This window comes from Chlorocebus sabaeus, chromosome 21 (assembly GCF_047675955.1).
Source record: "Chlorocebus sabaeus isolate Y175 chromosome 21, mChlSab1.0.hap1, whole genome shotgun sequence".
NCBI classification, from domain to species: Eukaryota; Metazoa; Chordata; class Mammalia; order Primates; family Cercopithecidae; genus Chlorocebus; species Chlorocebus sabaeus.
Window position 1 is genome coordinate 4,875,697 of NC_132924.1, and position 16,719 is coordinate 4,892,415.

The 16,719-nt window shown below is 44.7% G+C and overlaps 1 protein-coding gene across 1 annotated transcript in view; it reads right to left on the reverse strand.

Annotated features, from left to right (window-relative positions):
- Window positions 1-1,974: 1,974 nt before the first annotated feature.
- The window catches only part of NIPSNAP2 (nipsnap homolog 2), a 37,371-nt gene continuing 22,626 nt past the window's right edge, over window positions 1,975-16,719 (reverse strand). The window contains exons 8-10 of the mRNA XM_007981260.3: window positions 7,178-7,272; window positions 4,709-4,792; window positions 1,975-3,145 (exon numbers count right to left, since the gene is read on the reverse strand). Of these exons, the coding sequence (XP_007979451.1) occupies window positions 3,081-3,145; window positions 4,709-4,792; window positions 7,178-7,272 (244 nt within the window). The 3' untranslated portion in view covers window positions 1,975-3,080. The remainder of the gene's footprint in view (window positions 3,146-4,708; window positions 4,793-7,177; window positions 7,273-16,719) is intronic.

The window sequence follows — 16,719 nt, forward strand, 5'->3', positions numbered from 1 at the left end:
TGGCTGCCTCACTTCAACTTATGTGGACAATTTGCAAATGTGCATCTCCAGGCCAGAAGGCTCTCTTAAATTCCAGACTCATAACCAAGACCTACTTGACATCTCCCCCTGGATCTGTGCAGAGATATCTCCAACTCAGCATAAGTAGAATAGAATATCTGATCTTCATTCCCCCAAATCTGTTCCACCTTCTCCAGCCTTCCCAGTGCTCGGGCCAAAAACTAAAATCACTTTTTTCTTTCACTCACACTCCACAATCACTTGTTCAGGAATTCACGTTGGCTCTACAATCAAAATATATTTAGAATCTGGCCATTCTGCCTACTTATTATTTTTTGAGACGGAGTTTCACTCTTGTTGCCCAGGCTGGAGTGCAATGGTGCGATCTTGGCTCACTGCAAACTCTGCCTCCCGGGTTCAGGTGATTCTCTTCCCTCAGCCTCCCAAGTAGCTGGGATTACAGGCATGCACCATCACGCCCGGCTAATTTTGTATTTTTAGTGGAGATGGGGTTTCTGCATGTTGGTCAGGCTGGTCTTGAACTGACCTCAGGTGATCTGCCTTGCCTTGCTTGGCCTCCCAAAGTGCTAGGATTACAGGCATGAGCCATCGTGCCTGGCCCATTCTGCTTACTTTTACTGCTACTCCTTATCGAAGTTACTATTGAAAATATAGGGCTGGGCATGGTGGCTCACGCCTGTAATTTCAGCACTTTGGGAGGCCAAGGCGGGAGGATCATGAGGTCAGGAGATCGAGACCATCCTGGCTAACACGGTAAAACCTTGTCTCTACTAAAAACACTAAAAAAGTAGCCAGGTGTGGTGGCACATGCCTGTAGTCCCAGCTACTTGGAGGCTGAGGCAGGAGAATTGCTTGAACCCAGGAGGCACAGGTTGCAGCGAGCCGAGATTGTGCCACTGCACTCCAGCCTGGGCGACAGAGCAAGATTCTATCTCAAAAAAAAAAAAAGAAAATAGAAGTCAGATCATGCCTTTCCTCTGCTTGAAAGCCTCCAGCAGATCTCATCTCCCATCTCCCTTATAATAAAAGTCAAGGTCTTTTTATTATTTTTTGTTTGCAGATGGAGTCTCGCTCTGTCGCCCAGGCTGGAGTGCAGTGGCACATTCTTGGCTCACTGCAATCTCTGCCTCCCAGGTTCAGCAATTCTCCTACCTCAGCCTCCCAAGTAGTTGTGATTATAGGCATGTGCCACCACATCCGGCTAATTTTTGTGTTTTTAGTAGAGACAGGGTTTTCCACGTTGGCTAGGCTGGTCTCAAACTCCTGGCCTCAAGTCATCTGCCTGCCTTGGCCTCCCAAAGTGCTGGGATTACAGGTGTGAGTCACTGCGCCCAGCCTTATTATTTTTTTGATTCGGGGTCTAGCTCTCTTGCCCAGGCTGCAGTGCAGTTGCATGATCACAGCTCATTACAGCCTCGACCTCCTGGGCTCAAGCAATCCTCCTGCCTCAGCCTCCTGAGTAGCTGGGACTACAGGCACATGCTACTATGCCCAGCTAATTTTTCGATTTTTTGTAGAGATGAGGTTTCATTCATGTTGCCCAGGCTGGTCTCAAACTCCTGCACTCAAGGGATCCTTGGGCCTCGGCCTCCCAAAGTGTTGGAATTACCAGTGTGAGCCATTGGGCCTGGCCACTAGGGTCTTTCTAATGGCCTCCAACACTCAAGGGATCCAGCCCTGTAAGCTCTGAGCTCATGTCCCAGCATGCTCTCCCTCATGTCTGCTTCCGCCACTGGCTTCTGCTGCCCTCGGCACATACCAGACATGACCTTGCCCAGGGCCTCATACTTTGTTCCTTTGGAAGGATTTTCCCCAGAAGCCAGCTGACTTCCTCACTTCCTTCAATCCTTCAATCCTTTGTGACAAGCTATTTTGCAAGAGTGACAGGGTCATTCACAGCACGTCTGTCATTCTCAGAACAAATTAAAAAAAAAAACAAAAATCCAAACGTGATATGTGAAAATTAAGAGGATTTTATTGACTTTTCTATGTTCTTGGAGAAAATCATTGACATGTAAAAGTCTGACATTGGGTATGAGATTCACTCACACTTCACAGAGGCATCCTTGACTGTGGGGCAGACATGATTGTTCATTTCAACAGGACTTTCACATGGTAACAGTCACGAAATTGGCACACCATATTAAACAATGAAATCAAACAGCTAGACAAAAAGGATGCAGCTTTACGCCAATTTAAATCTCAACATGCACCACCCCTCATCCATGATCTCAGAATGATCTGCTGTGAGCTTATTAAAATATTAGCCAGAGAGTGTCTGAGGTCACAAATGATCGTTTACAAAATAAAACCTCTTTTCCTAGTGCTACTTGTTTTGTTATAGAAAAATATCACAAATAAAAATTAGTGCTATTCAAGGTGTTCATTTCAAAATCACATATGATACACCAGTTTCAAGCCATTGTTTTTGTGTCTCACACTGAAACATCACGATACATGATAGGAAACTGATTTTCTGATTAAATGTACCTTGCCCAGCTTGGAAAACCCATTGTCTACTATGTGGACTGCTTACAAATGAGAGTGAGTTAAAACATTTTCAGTTATTGGGCACACTCGTAATTTGTTCTTCCTCAGAAACTACTCAGAAAAACTGCTTGAGAAACATGACAAAATTTGTATTTCTTCCTGATACAAGAAATTTGTCTAAAAATCTGTAATTATAAAACAGATTTGTTTTTTGTTTTTTAGTAAAGAAATGGCTAATTGTTTTTGTGGTTGGAATCTTATTTTCAAGATGATTCAGAATTCAATGTGGACCCCTCCTGGAGGGTGGGGAGAAGTGGCTAAGTGTTATAAGGTACACTGGACAACACGGGGGTGTTTCAAAGAGGACAACAGGGCACTGACACAATCAGTCCAACTGTAATTCTTTCCTTTCTTGTGATTGTGTAAATTTTAAAGAAAAGAGGTTCTCACAAGCTATATACAGCAGCTTAAACCTCAGTGTTTCTTTTCCACTTGATATACAATTAAAATTAATTTATGCCAAACACTTGCCACAGAAATGTGTGTAGGCACATAGAAACTCTGCAGCTTTACTGGAGGGGCGACGTCCTCAGTGGGATCATGATTCTGGATTCCATTTCCTGAATAAGTGGAACTGAAAATAGGATCAGGGTTACTTCACTTGTTCTTTTCTAAACACATTATGGTAAATGACACTAACAGACAGATTGTGCTGCTTGAAAACAAGAGAATGTCATAATATACAGGATTAACCTCAAGGGCAGAAATATAGAAGTGGGCCCTGTATCAGCTGGCATCCTACAAGATGCTATTAAAATTACAACACATCAGCTGGGCACGATGGCTCACACCTGTAATCCCAGCACTTTGGGAGGCCAAGGCAGGTGGACCACAAGGTCAGGAAATCCAGACCATCCTGGCCAACAGGGTGAAACCCCGTCTCTACTAAAAATACAAAACTTAGCTGGGTGTGGTGGTGCCTGCCTGTAATCCCAGCTATTCAAGAGGCTGAGGCAGGAGAAATCGATTGAACCCGGGAGGCAGAGGTTGCAGTGAGCCGAGATCGCGTCACTGCACTCCAGCCTGGGGACAGAACAAGACTCTGTCTCAAAAAAAAAAAAAAGGAAGAAAAAATTACAACAGATGCTACCTGGAGATTTGTTTTATTTGTAGGAGGTGGGGAAAGTCTGTATTGTCTTATTGTGAGAAAAATGGTGATTTCTCAAACGTTCTTTGAGTAAGCAGCAAAATCAAATAAAATTATATAATTATAACATGCAATTATATGTTATATAATCTCTTAAACTGAAAGACAAAGTAACATCTACTTTCTAGGACAAATTACTCTTTTATTTTCTTGGTAGTATATGGGCTGAGATATACTGTTGTTTTTCTTTTTTTTGAGACAGAGTCTTGCTTTGTCATCCAGGCTGGAGTGCAGTGGCACAATCTCCACTTCCCAGGTTCAAGCGATTCTCCTGCCTCAGCCTCTCAAATTGAGACAGGTTTTATCATGTTGGTCAGGCTGGTCTCGAACTCCCAACCTCAGGTGATCTGCCTGCCTCGGCCTCCCAAAGTGCTAGGAATACAGGCATGAGCCACTGCGCCTGGCCAGAAATATACTTGCCATGCAATATGGCTGGTACTGATTACCTCTACCAATGCAGCTGGGTTATATTCAGCCAACTGTTTTCTTATAAAAATCAAGCAAACAGGGTTTCATAATATACTTATGTATGTGCACATGCATGTATTATGTACCCATGTATACTTACTGTACATACAGTAAGTTTATCTAATTTCAAAATCACTCTTTAATTGATATATTAAGTTCTGATTTGGGATACTAACAATTTTGATGGAAAAGGAAAGCTTAGAAAAAATTTTATTTGTGTAATAAGTTTTCAGACAATATAGAAATCTACAAAAAAAGGTAATGATGTACAATTTACAACATCCAAGGGTCTGAAAACTGTAACAGATGATAAACATATTTGAAAGAATGGATATTCTGCTTTATTGAAAAAAGTCATGTAAGTATTAGAGAAAAATTGACTATCTCCCTTCCCCTCCCAACCTGATGACTCACTATCCTAGTAACATACTATTACAAAAGCCACCTATTAGTGTCAGGGTGAAAGAACATGATTGAAACAGTAAGACAAAAAGCGTTATTTCATGGCTGTTAAGAGATTACCTGTGTAATATACCAATTCCTCCCAGCCATGTTTGTGCCATGCTGCATTCCGTATGTCTTCCCTGGTCTGAAGATCCCTGTAAGCTTAAAAATAACCACACAGAGAAGTAAGACTTAAAACATATACCCTGCATTCCACCCATACATATGTTAAGGTCTTGCTTCACCTGGGCATCTAGTTTTCTCAGGGACTACTTCAGGTGTGTAATATACTGGGCTGGGGAAACACTGAGCAAAATTATATTAGGCCACGTGGGAAAAGCAAACTTTCAGTCTTCTTTTTTTTTTTTTTTTTTTTGAGACAGGGTCATTCTGTCAGCCAGGCTGGAGCGCAGTAGCACGATGGTTCAGCACGGCCTTGACCTCCTATGCTCAAGTGATCCTTCTACCTCAGCCCACTGAATAGCTAGGACTACAGGAAAGCGCTACCACATTGGCTAATTTTTGTATTTTTTTGTAACCAGGCAGACGTCAAACTCCTGCGCTCAGATCATCAAACTGCCTCAATCTCCCAAAGTGCTAGAATTACAGGGGTGAGCCACCACGCCTGGCCCATTCTTAAGTTAAAAAAATTATTTGCTTGTTTGAGATGGGGTCTCACTATGTTGCCCAGGCTGGTCTCAAACACCTGGACTCTAGTGATCCTCCCGACTCAGCCTCCAAAACTGCTGGGATTTGAGGCATGAGCCACCACATCTGGACATAATTCCCTCTTAAGCTTTAAAATCTAGTGAATCTAAGATATACCTTTATAAACCACGTGAACTTCTCCAATAACATGTTAAATTCATGACCAGAAACTGTGAGACCACAGATAAGCAATGTCAGATCAATTTTACTCAACATTTATCTCTCACTACACTGATCTGGGTAGCGGGTGTGTTCCATGCGGTGAAGCCCCAGGATATGAGACAGGCAAGGTCAGCCGTGGAGAGTGCTGTGGCCCATGCAAGGACACGGTATACAGGGGAGCAGGGCAGGCAATGGGAGAGCTGTGGGAAAGGTGCAAGTTGACCAGGTGGGTGTTGAAGTTGAAACGGACATCACTGACGTAGGAATGGGAAGAAAGGCGCTTCAGGTGGAGGGGGATCACCTGTGTCGTGGTACAATTCACAGGTATCTCATCCAGATGCCTTCTTTCTTTTTTACTTTCCTTTTATTTTTTTTGAGACGGAATCTCGCTCTGTTTCCCGAGCTGGAGTGCAGTGGCACAATCTCAGCTCACTGCAACCTCTGCCTCTTGAGTTCAACGGATTCTACTGCCTCAGCCTCCTGTGTACCTGGGATTACAGGCATGCACCACCATGCCTAATTTTCTGTATTTTTAGTAGAGGTGAGGTTTCACCATGTTGGCCAGGCTGGTCTCTTAACTCCTGACCTCAGGTGATCCACCTGTCTCGGCCTCCCAAAGTGCTGGGATTATAGGCATGAGCCACTGTGCCCAGCCAATATCTTCTTAATTACCTTTTTTTTGAGACAGGGTCTTGCTGTATTGCCCAGGCTGGAGTGCAGTGGCACAGTCATAGCTCACTGTTGCCTCAAACTCCTGGCCTCAAGCAATCCTCTTCATCTTGCTGTTGCTCTGTGAAGCCTTGAGTCCTCCCCACAGGGCAGAGACAGGAGGTCTGCCCTGTGTTCCCCACAGCCTCTGTGAGAGCTCCGCCATTCACACTCTGGTGCCTGCCTGTTTGCAATTCCAGGATCCTGCATCTGGGAGGCCCTCTGTGAGCAGCTACAGGTGCTGATGTGAATGGAGCATGCACCTGGCTTGACCTCGGCCCAACAGCCAAAGGGATGGAAACTTCCTCCATCCAATCCGGCCCTTCTAGCACCTGTGCTTATTCATAGACGGGGATGCCTGAGAGGGTTGCACACCATACACAGTGCAACAGTAATAACCAGCACCACACAGGGCTCTGGGGGCTCAGGAGGAGTGATGATGTTCACTACTGGGGAGGGGTGACATCTGGGGCAGGACGGGAAAGATACCAAAGATGGTGCCAAACAAAAGTGGGTGGGGATGGAGAAGGTGAGGGGGTCCATGTCCTAAGACAGTGGAACCACGTCTACAAAGGCAGACAGTGAGTATGTGCAGGAAGCTGCCGCTCTGGGTAAAATGCAGGCCTGCCTCTGCCAAGGAATTAAGAAGTCACTCTACAAAGAAAGGCTGGGACCACTCTGTGGAAGGCACTCTGACTTCCCTGGCCTCCTTTTTCCATGGCTGCTTGCTTCACCCCTTATTCCTTTCCCCATCATCCCCACTCACTTTCAGCTCACTAATGCCATCAATCTATGGACTTGTACTGTTGACCTCACTAGTTCCGGACAGCCCCGTACAGACTGTCCCCCTGTGACGTCTGGATTTGCTGTAGTGGTTAAGGTTACTGACTCAAGATGTGCTCTACTGCCCAGTACAACTTAGTAATGAACTCTTAAATCCCAGTAACTCAAAAAGGAAAAAACAGATACCCCAAAGATGGTGCACCATGTACAGCTGCCCAATCTGAGAGAAGAATCCTCCGACGGCTTCATTACCATCCTGTCTGAAGCGGATCGCACGAGCCCTGTAAGAGTGAGGTGATGTTTGTTTAAGACACTCAATTAGATACACTAACGAGAATCAGTAGACTAAATCTTTGCCAAACTCAGGGCAGGCTGTTTAAAATGAAGACTTAATTGTTTCTCAAATTGGTATCAAGTTATCTAATGCAAATCAAGTTATTTTATTTACTTTATTATTATTTGAGACGGAGTCTCATTCTGTCACCCAAGCTGGAGTGCAGTGACACAATCTCAGCTCACTGCAACCTCCACCTCCTGGGTTCAAGCGATTCTCTTGCCTCAGCCTCCCGAGTAGCTGGGATTACAGGCGCCCACCACCACACCTGGCTAATTTTTGTGTTTTTAGTAGAGATGGGGCTTCATCATGTTGGCCAGGCGGGTCTCGAACTCCTGACCTCAGGTTATCTGCCCACCTCAGCCTCCCAAAGTGCTGGGATTACAGGCGTGAGCCACTGCACCTGGTCTATTTTTGATACAGAGTCTCGCTCTATCACCCAGGTTGGAGTGCAGTGGTGGGATCTCAGCTCACTGCAACCTCTACCTCCTGGGTTCAAGTCATCCTCCTGCCTCAACCTCCTGAGTAGCTGGAATTACAGGCACCCACCACCATGCTCAGCTAATTTTTGTAATTTCAGTAGAGACAAGATTTCCCTATGTTGACCAGGCTTGTCTCAAACTCAAGTAATCCGCCCGCCTCAGCCCCCAAGGTGCTGGGATTATAGGCGTGAGCCACCACACCTGATCTAAAAGTCATTTTAATGTATATGAAATGTAAGCATACTTTTCTGTAGCTATACTAATTTTTGTGAGAAAATGTACAGTATTTAATAATTATTAAAAATAAAAACAGCAATCTAAGAATGTATATATGGTCGCACTGGTGATTCTTGAGATAAAATCTGGAACTGCCAGAGGATGGGACCCGTCAACTTAAAAGCATTGTTTCTCCAGAACACCCTGAGAGGAGAAGCGAGGCAAACCTGGAACTAGAGCACCCAAGGTGCCATAGGGCACTGTACCCAAGGGAGGCAGGGACCACCCTGGGGCAGGGCTTTAAAACACAGGTGAAAGAAGCACACCTTCAAAGCAGCTGATGACTCTGAGATCCTGAGAAATACCCCTGCTCTCTGAACTACACAAGGGACTCTGCAACTTCTTGGATGCCAGAGGGAGGAACCATGGGAATGAAGCTTTTTGGTGGTACAACCTCGCTGCCATCACTAGTGCAGGCAAAGCTGCCTCTTGCTTTTTTTTCTTTCTTACCAGAGCAAACCATTCAGAAAATGAGTACCAAAGGCATTCATTATGTACTAAATATGGAAGAAAGTACTAATATACATTGTGCCTCTGTGGACAACATCACATTGTGATCAGTTAAAAATTGGCATTTGGCTTAAAACTTTCCTTTTTAAGAATTTCCCACTGCAAAGGTATCAGCTCTTTAATTTTTTTTGAAACGGAGTCTTTCTCTGTCTCCCAGGCTGGAGTGCAGTGGTGCGATCTCAGCTCACTGCAATTTCCATCTCCTAGGTTCAAGCTATTCTCGTGCCTCAGCCTCCTGAGTACTTGGGGTTACGGCCATGTGCAACCATACGCAGCTTTTTTTTTTTTTTTTTTTTTTAGATGGAGTCTCGCTCTGTTGCCCAGGTTGGAGTGCAGTGGTGAAATTTTGGCTCACTGCAACCTCCACCTTCTGGGTTCAAGTGATTCTCCTGCTCAACCTCCCGAGTAGGTGGGATTACAGGCGCCCACCATGACGTCTGGTTAATTTTTTGTGTTTTTGGTAGGCATGAGGTTACACCATGTTGGCCAGGCTGGTCTCGATCTGCCCCGCCTTGGCCTCCCAAAGTGCTGGGATTACAGGCATGAGCCACCAGGCCAGCCTAGAGCCCTTCATTTTTTTTAGATGGAGTCTTCCTCTGCCATCCAGGAATGCAGTGGTGGGATCTCGGCTTATTGCAACCTCTGCCTCCCAGGTTCAAGCTATTCTCCTGCCTCTGCTTCCTGTGTAGCTGGGATTACAGGTGTGCACCACCACGCCCAGCTAATTTTTGTATTTTCAGTGGAGATGGGATTTCACCACATTGGCCAGGCTGGTCTTGAACTCCTGACCTCAAGTGATCTGTCTGCTCCAGCCTACCTAAGTGCTGGGATTACAGGTGTGAGCCACTGCACTGGGCTCAGAGTCCTTTAATTTAAACACCTTTCATACTTGCACCACTTTAAAAAAATATTTAGTGATGCATCTGAATTCCTAAAAATGTTTTAAAATGTGCCTATTTTTTCTTTTTTTCTTTTTTTTCCTTTTTCTGGAGAACGGGGTCTCGCTATATTACCCAGGCAGGTCTCGAAAACTCCTGGGCTCAAGCTATCCTCCTGCCTCTGCCTCCCTGAGAGCTGGGATTACAGGTGTGAGCCACTGCGCCCGGCCAAATGTGCCTATTTTTTCAAAAGCAGTCTTCTAGAATCAAAAGTGAAAAGGAAGGGGCTTCAAATGATGTAGGGAGGTCAGCAGAAGATGCACAGTTAAGGTCCATCGGGAGATGACACACCATGCGTTACCCAGTAAATCCATACCACACCGCCCAGGCTCTAGCCTGAAGTCTCAGTCACATCAGGTTCCCACAGTTGACAAGACTTGGGAAGACAAATTCATTCTAATTCATTCAAAAGAGCTGGCAGCATACAAACAAGGATAGCAACCTACTAATAGTGACAGTGAAAGATGTCACTCTCAAGGTACAAGATGCTTGAGTTGGCTTGGCTGAGCATTCTCTTCCTGGAGGCAAACCTCATATATACTGAATGATAACTCAAAAGGGGGAAAAAATCCAAGTAAGAGTGATTTCCTGTGAGTGATGAAGCCAGTCTCCTTTTTTAAGACAGAGAGGCTCTATCACCCAGGTTGGAGTACAGTGGCATGATCTTAGCTGACTGCAGCCTGGAACTCTTGGGCTCGAGGGAGCCTCCTGCCCCATCCTCCTGAGTAGCTGGAACTACAGGCTTGCGCCACGAAGCACAGCCAAATTTTTTTTTTTTTTTTTTTTTTTTTAGAGACGGGGCCTTGCTATGTTGCTTGGGCTGGTTTCGAACTCCTGGGCTCAAGCAATCCAGTCTCCTTAAACTCACTCTACACCTCTGCTCTAATCCACCATGGTTTCAATGCCATGATGGGGACCTTACCCAAGCGCTTGGGTTTCTTTATGGTGAAAAAGGGACTTCTTGCTATTGCCCCCATGGATTATCCACAAATAAGATGACATCTTTAATCTTTACATTGAGAATAAAGTGATCAATATCTTCACAGAAATTACAAATCTGATTATTGAAATTAAGCAAATCACTTCAATGTGCACTCTAACTCTATTCGGAAGAAAAAAAACCTGGCTTTTACTGATAGTGGTAAATATTCCAGATTATTCATTTCATTCTGAATTTTTGTAATTTAGTTATGGTAGGCAAAGAAAACATACTTGCCTGAGCCTGGTAACAATCAGAAGCCTGTACAGACGAGGTGGTCACCATCTTAGTTACCTATGTGCCAAAATATAAATTGAATGCTAAACTGGCTTTATAAATAATTTTTTTTTTTTTTTTGAGACGGAGTTTCACTCTTGTTGCCCAGGGTGGATTACAATGGTATGATCTTGGCTCACTGCAACCTCCGCCTCCCAGGTTCAAGCAATTCTCCTGCCTCAGCCTCCCAAGTAGCTGGGATTACAGGCATGTGCCACCATACCTGGCTAATTTTTGTATTTTTAGTAGAGACAAGGTTTCTCCATGTTGGTCAGGCTGGTCTCGAACTTCTGACCTCAGGTGATCTGCCCATTTTGGCCTTCCAATGTGCTGGGATTACAGGTGTGAGCCACCGCGCCCAGCCAAATAAATTTTTAAATAACTGAATAATCCCAGTATGTCCCTGTGGATTCCACAGCAAGCGAGTCTTGATTAGTAATGTGCAAAAATTGAACTAGTGAGTGATCCTATTCTGTGAATAGCTACATGATTAACAGCAATAGTCCAAAAACAAAAGAGCAAAAATTGTATATAATAGCAGCATACAACCAAATACATATTTCTTAGTTTTCAAATGAAAAGAAATTCTAACTTGCATTATTTAGGCTCTGAGGAGGAAAGATTCATTAGAAATAAAGATCATAGAACTATTTGTTGGAGCTAGAAGGGATCTTAGAAATTATTTCATGCACAGCAGGAAATTTCATAACCGAAAAAAGAGAAAAATGGGGCCGAGTGTGGCGGCTTACGCCTGTAATCCCAGCACTTTGGGAGGCTGAGGCAGGCAGATCACTTGAAGTCAGGAGTTCCAGATCAGCCTGGCCAACATGGCGAAACCCTGCCTCTACTAAAAACAAAAAAACAGCCGGGTGTTGCCAACTACTTGGGAGGTTGAGGCAGGCGAATCACTTGAACCCAGGAGGCAGAGATTGGAGTAAGCCGAGACTGCGCAACCGCACTGCAGCCTGGGCGACAGAGCAAGACTCTGTCTCAAAAAAAAAAAAAAAAAAAGGAAAGAAAGAAAAGAAAAAGAAAAAGGAAAAGGAAAAGAAAGAAGATATAAGTTGAAGTTAAAAAAAAAAAAAAAGGCACAAAGGTACAAGTCCTCTTTCAAAGGTGAGAGTTGTCAAGTAACTCAAACCCAGAGCTTTTTCTCAGCACCATGTGGCCTCCCCTTTGTGGGTAAATAGTTATGAAATGCCAGCTTAGGAAACAAATAGCAAGTCGCCAAAGAAAAGTAAGAGTTCACGTAATCACTTAAAAGAAATACACACAAACACCTCCCCTCAAAAAAGAAAAGCAGGCCGAGCACGCTGGCTCACACCTGTAATCCCAGCACTTCGGGAGACCGAGGCGGGTGGATCACGAGGTCACGAGATCAAGATCATCCTGGCTAACACGGTGAAATCCCGTCTCTACTAGAAAAAAAAAAAAAAAATTAGCTGGGCGTGATGGCGGCCGCCCGTAGTCCCAGCTACTCAGGCCGAGGCAGGAGAATGGCGAGAACCCGGGAGGCGGAGCTTAGGAGGCTGAGGCAGGTGAATGGCGTGAACCCGGGAGGCGGAGCTTGCAGTGAGCCGAGTTCGCGCCACTGCACTCCAGCCTGGGTGACAGAGCAAGACTCCGTCTCAAAAAAAAAAAAAAACAAAACAAAAAAACAAAAAAACAGCAAAACTTAAGGTACAGATATACGTCGTTTCAAAGAAAAAAATGCTCAAAATATTTTAATTAGATATAGATGTATGCTTCAGATTATTTAAGGAAACTATCCCAATGTTTCAAAATTATATATATATATTTTGAGATGGAGTCTCACTCTGTCGCCTAGGCTGGAGTGCAGCAGTGCCATTTTGGCTCACTGCAGTCTCCTCAGTAGCTGGGACTACAGGTGCCCGCCACCATACCCAGCTAATTTTATTTATTTATTTATTTTATTTTTAGTAGACAGGGCTTCACCATGTTGTTCAGGCTGGTCTCCAACTCCTGACCTCAAGTGATCTGTCTGCCTCAGCCTTCCAAAGTGCTGGGATTACAGGCGTGAGCCACCATGCCCAGGCAATATTTTTAGCTTCCAAAGAAATCCCATAATGAAGAAAGTACGGAAACTGGTAAAAAGAAAACACCAACAATCTCACCATCACAGAATCCTAAATGTCACTAGCATTTTTCTTTCCATTTCCTGTCCCAGGCACTAACCAGCTAACCAATGGCCAATAATTTATTCTTGCATCCCTCTTAACTATTGAGGCTTTTTTGAGACAGGGTCTTGCTCTGTTGCCCAGGCTGGAGTGCAGTGGCATGATCATAGCGCGCTGCAGCCTCAACAGCGAGGGCTCAAGTGATCTTCCTGCTCAGCCTCCAGAGTAGCTGGGACTACAGGCAGGAGCACCACCACACCTGGCTAATTTAGTATTTTTTGTAGAGATGAGGTTTCACCATGTTGCCAAGGTTGGTCTTGAACTCCTGGGCTCAGGGGATCCTCCCACTTCAGCTGCCCAAAGTGTTGGGAGTAGAGGTGTGAGCCACAGCACCCGGACTATTGAGGCTTTGTATGTCTCTTTTCTCATAATAGTCAGGATTTCCAAAAACAGTATTAAATCATAATGGTGAAAAGTGGTTATTTTGTTACAGTTGTAATCAGCATGCTTCTTGTGTGTCTCGTGTTTGAATTTAAGGTAGCTGCTGGGAGGACATGGAGAGCTGATCAGGGCTAGTGAACTGGCCCTCTGGCTAATCCTACCCTCTGTTGATGGGCAAAGCTGTTTCTACTTGCAGGATATTATAAAACATGCTGCTATGGTCACTTACGTGTTTACATGGATGTTTGCTTTCTAACTTGCATTATTTAGCCTTTGATGATCCGAGAAGGAAAAATTCACTTATACACATATGTATAAGTGTTTATGCGGATGATATCTTTTGGGTAGACAGCCAGGAATGAAATTGTTGGGTCATATTTTTTTTTTTTTTTTTTTTTGAGATGGAGTCTTGCTCTGTCACCTGGGCTGGAGTGCAGAGGCACAATCTTGGCTCACTGCAACCTCCACCTCCTGGGTTCAAGCGATTCTCCTGACTCAGCCTCCTGAGTAGCTGGGATTACAGGTGCCCATCACCACGCCCGGCTATGTTTTTGGTATTTTTTAGCACAGATGGGGTCTTGTCACGTTGGTCAGGCTGGTCTCGAATTCCTGACCTCAGGTGATCCGCCCCCTCAGCCTTGTGAAGTGCTGGAATTACAGGTGTGAGCCACTGCGTCTGGCCCACATGTAATTTCATGTTTACCATTTTGAGGGACTACTAGACTGTTTCCAAAGTGACTGCACTATTTCACATTCCCATCGGCAATATTGGAAGGGTCTACTTTTTCCTCACCTCACTAACAGATGTTATTATCGCTCTCTTTTAAGTTATAGCTGTCCCAGTGGGCAGGAACTGGTATCTCATTGTAGTTTCACTTTGCATTTCCATAATGACTGAGGAGGTTGAGTCCCTTTTCATAAGCTTATGGGCATTCATGTATTTTCTTTGGTGAAATACCCATTCAAATCCTTTGCCTGTTAAACATTTTTTGAGTTTATTTTATGAATTTTTTTTTTTTTTGGATATAGGGTCTGTAGCCCAGGCTGAAGTGCGGTGGCACAATCTCAGCTCACTGCAACCTCTGCCTTCCAGCTTCGTGATTCTCGTGCCTCAGCCTCCCGAGCAGCTGAGATTACAGGCATGTACCACGACACCTGGTTAATTTTTGTATTTTTTGTGGAGACAGGGTTTCACCATGTTGCCCAGGCTGGTCTCAAACTTCTGATCTCAGGTGATCTGCCCACCTCAGCCTCCCAAAGTAGCTGTGAGCCACCTGGCCTAAAAATTTTTTAAACATACTTTTTATCGTGGTAAAAAACACATAACATTGAATTTACCATCTTACCCATTTTTATGTAGTGTCCAGTATATTTACAGTTACACCACACATCTCCAAAACATTTTCATTTTGTAAAACTGAAACTCTACACTCACTAAACACCAATTCCGTATTCCCTCTCTGCCCAGCTCCTGGCAACCACATTTCCACTTTGTTTCTATGATTTTGGCAACACTGGATACTTCGCATAAGGAGAATGATACACTACTTGTCCTCTTATTTCACTTAGCATTACATCCTCCTCAAGGTTCACCATATTGCAGCACATGACAGGACTTCCTTCTTTTTTTGCGAGGCGGGGGTGGGGCGGGGATGGAGTCACCAGGTTGGAGTGCAGTGGCATGATCTCGGCTCACTGCAACCTCCGCCTCCGGGGTTCAAGTGATTCTCCTGTCTCAGCCTGCCAAGTAGCTGGGACTACAGGCACACGCTACCAGGCCCAGCTAATTTTTGTATTTTTAATAGAGACAGGGTTTCACCACATTGGCCAGGATGGTCTCGATCTTTTGACCTCGTGATCTGCCCGCCTTGGCTTCCCAAAGTGCTGGGATTACAGGCGTGAGCCACTGCGCCCGATCTAAGACTTCCTTCTTTTTTAAGGATGTGTAATATTCTATGTACAGACCACACTTTTTTTTTTTTTTTTTGAGACAGGGTTTCTCTGTCACCCAGGCTGGAGTACCGTGGCATGATCTTAGCTTGCTGCAACCTCCGCCTCCCGGGTTCAAGCGATTCTCCTGCCTCAGCCTCTCGAGCAGCTGGGAATACAGGCATGTGCCACCAGACCCGGCTAATTTTTTAATTTTTAGTAGAGATGGGGTTTTACCATGTTGGCCAGGCTGGTCTCAAACTCCTGAGCTCGGGTGATCAGCCCACCTCGGCCTCCCAAAGTGCTGGGATTACAGGTGTGAGCCACCGCATCCAGCCCACAATTTCTTTATCATCTATTGATAGATATGTTGGTTGCTTCCACCTCTTGGCTACTGCAAATAAAGCTATAATAAACATGGGTATGCAAATCTTTTTGAGATCTGCTTTGAATTCATTTAGATATATACCCAGAAGTGGGACTGCTGAATCACACTGAATTCCATTTTCAATTTATTTTTATTATTTTATTTATTTTCTTTGAGACGGAGTCTCGCTCTGTCGCCCAGGCTGGAGTGCAATAGCACGATCTTGGCTCAATGCAAGCTCCGCCTCCTGGGTTCACACCATTCTCCTACCTCAGCCTCCCGAGTAGCTGGGACTACATGCACCTGCCACCACGCCCGACTAATTTTTTTTTTTTGTATTTTTAGTAGAGACGGGGTTTTACCATGTTAGCCAGGATGGTCTCAACTCAATCTCCTGACCTTGTGATCCGCCCACCTCGGCCTCCCAAGGTGCTGGGATTACAGGCGTGAGCCACCACGCCTGGTTCCATTTTCAATTTATTTATGTATTTATTTTTGTGAGACAGGGTCTCACTGGGAGTGCAGTGGCATGATCATGGCTCACGGCAGTCTCCACCTCCCCAGGCTCAAGCAATCCTCCAACCTCAGCCTCCTGAATAGCTGAGAATACAGGCATGTGCCACCACCACGCCCGGCAAGTTTTTTTTCTTTTTTCTTTTTTTTTTTTTGTAGAGACAGGGTTTTGCCATGTTGCCCAGGCTGGTCACCAACTCCCAGAATCAAGAGATCCTCCTGCCTTGGCCTCTCAAAGTGCTAGGATTACAGGTGTGAGCCACCACACCCAGCCACTGTCTTTTCAAGTTCTTTACCCATTTTTAATTGGGTTATCTGTATTCTTATTGAGTTGTAAGAATTCTTTATATATTCTGAATTTGCTTATCAGATATATGATTTGCAAATACTTTATTCCAGTATATGACTTGTCTTTTTTTTTTTTTTTTTTTTTTTTTTTGAGATGGAGTCTTGGTCTGTCGCCCAGGCTGGAGTACAGTGGCATGATCTTGGCTCACTGCAAGCTCTGCCTCCCGGGTTCACATCATTTTCCCGCCTCAGCCTCC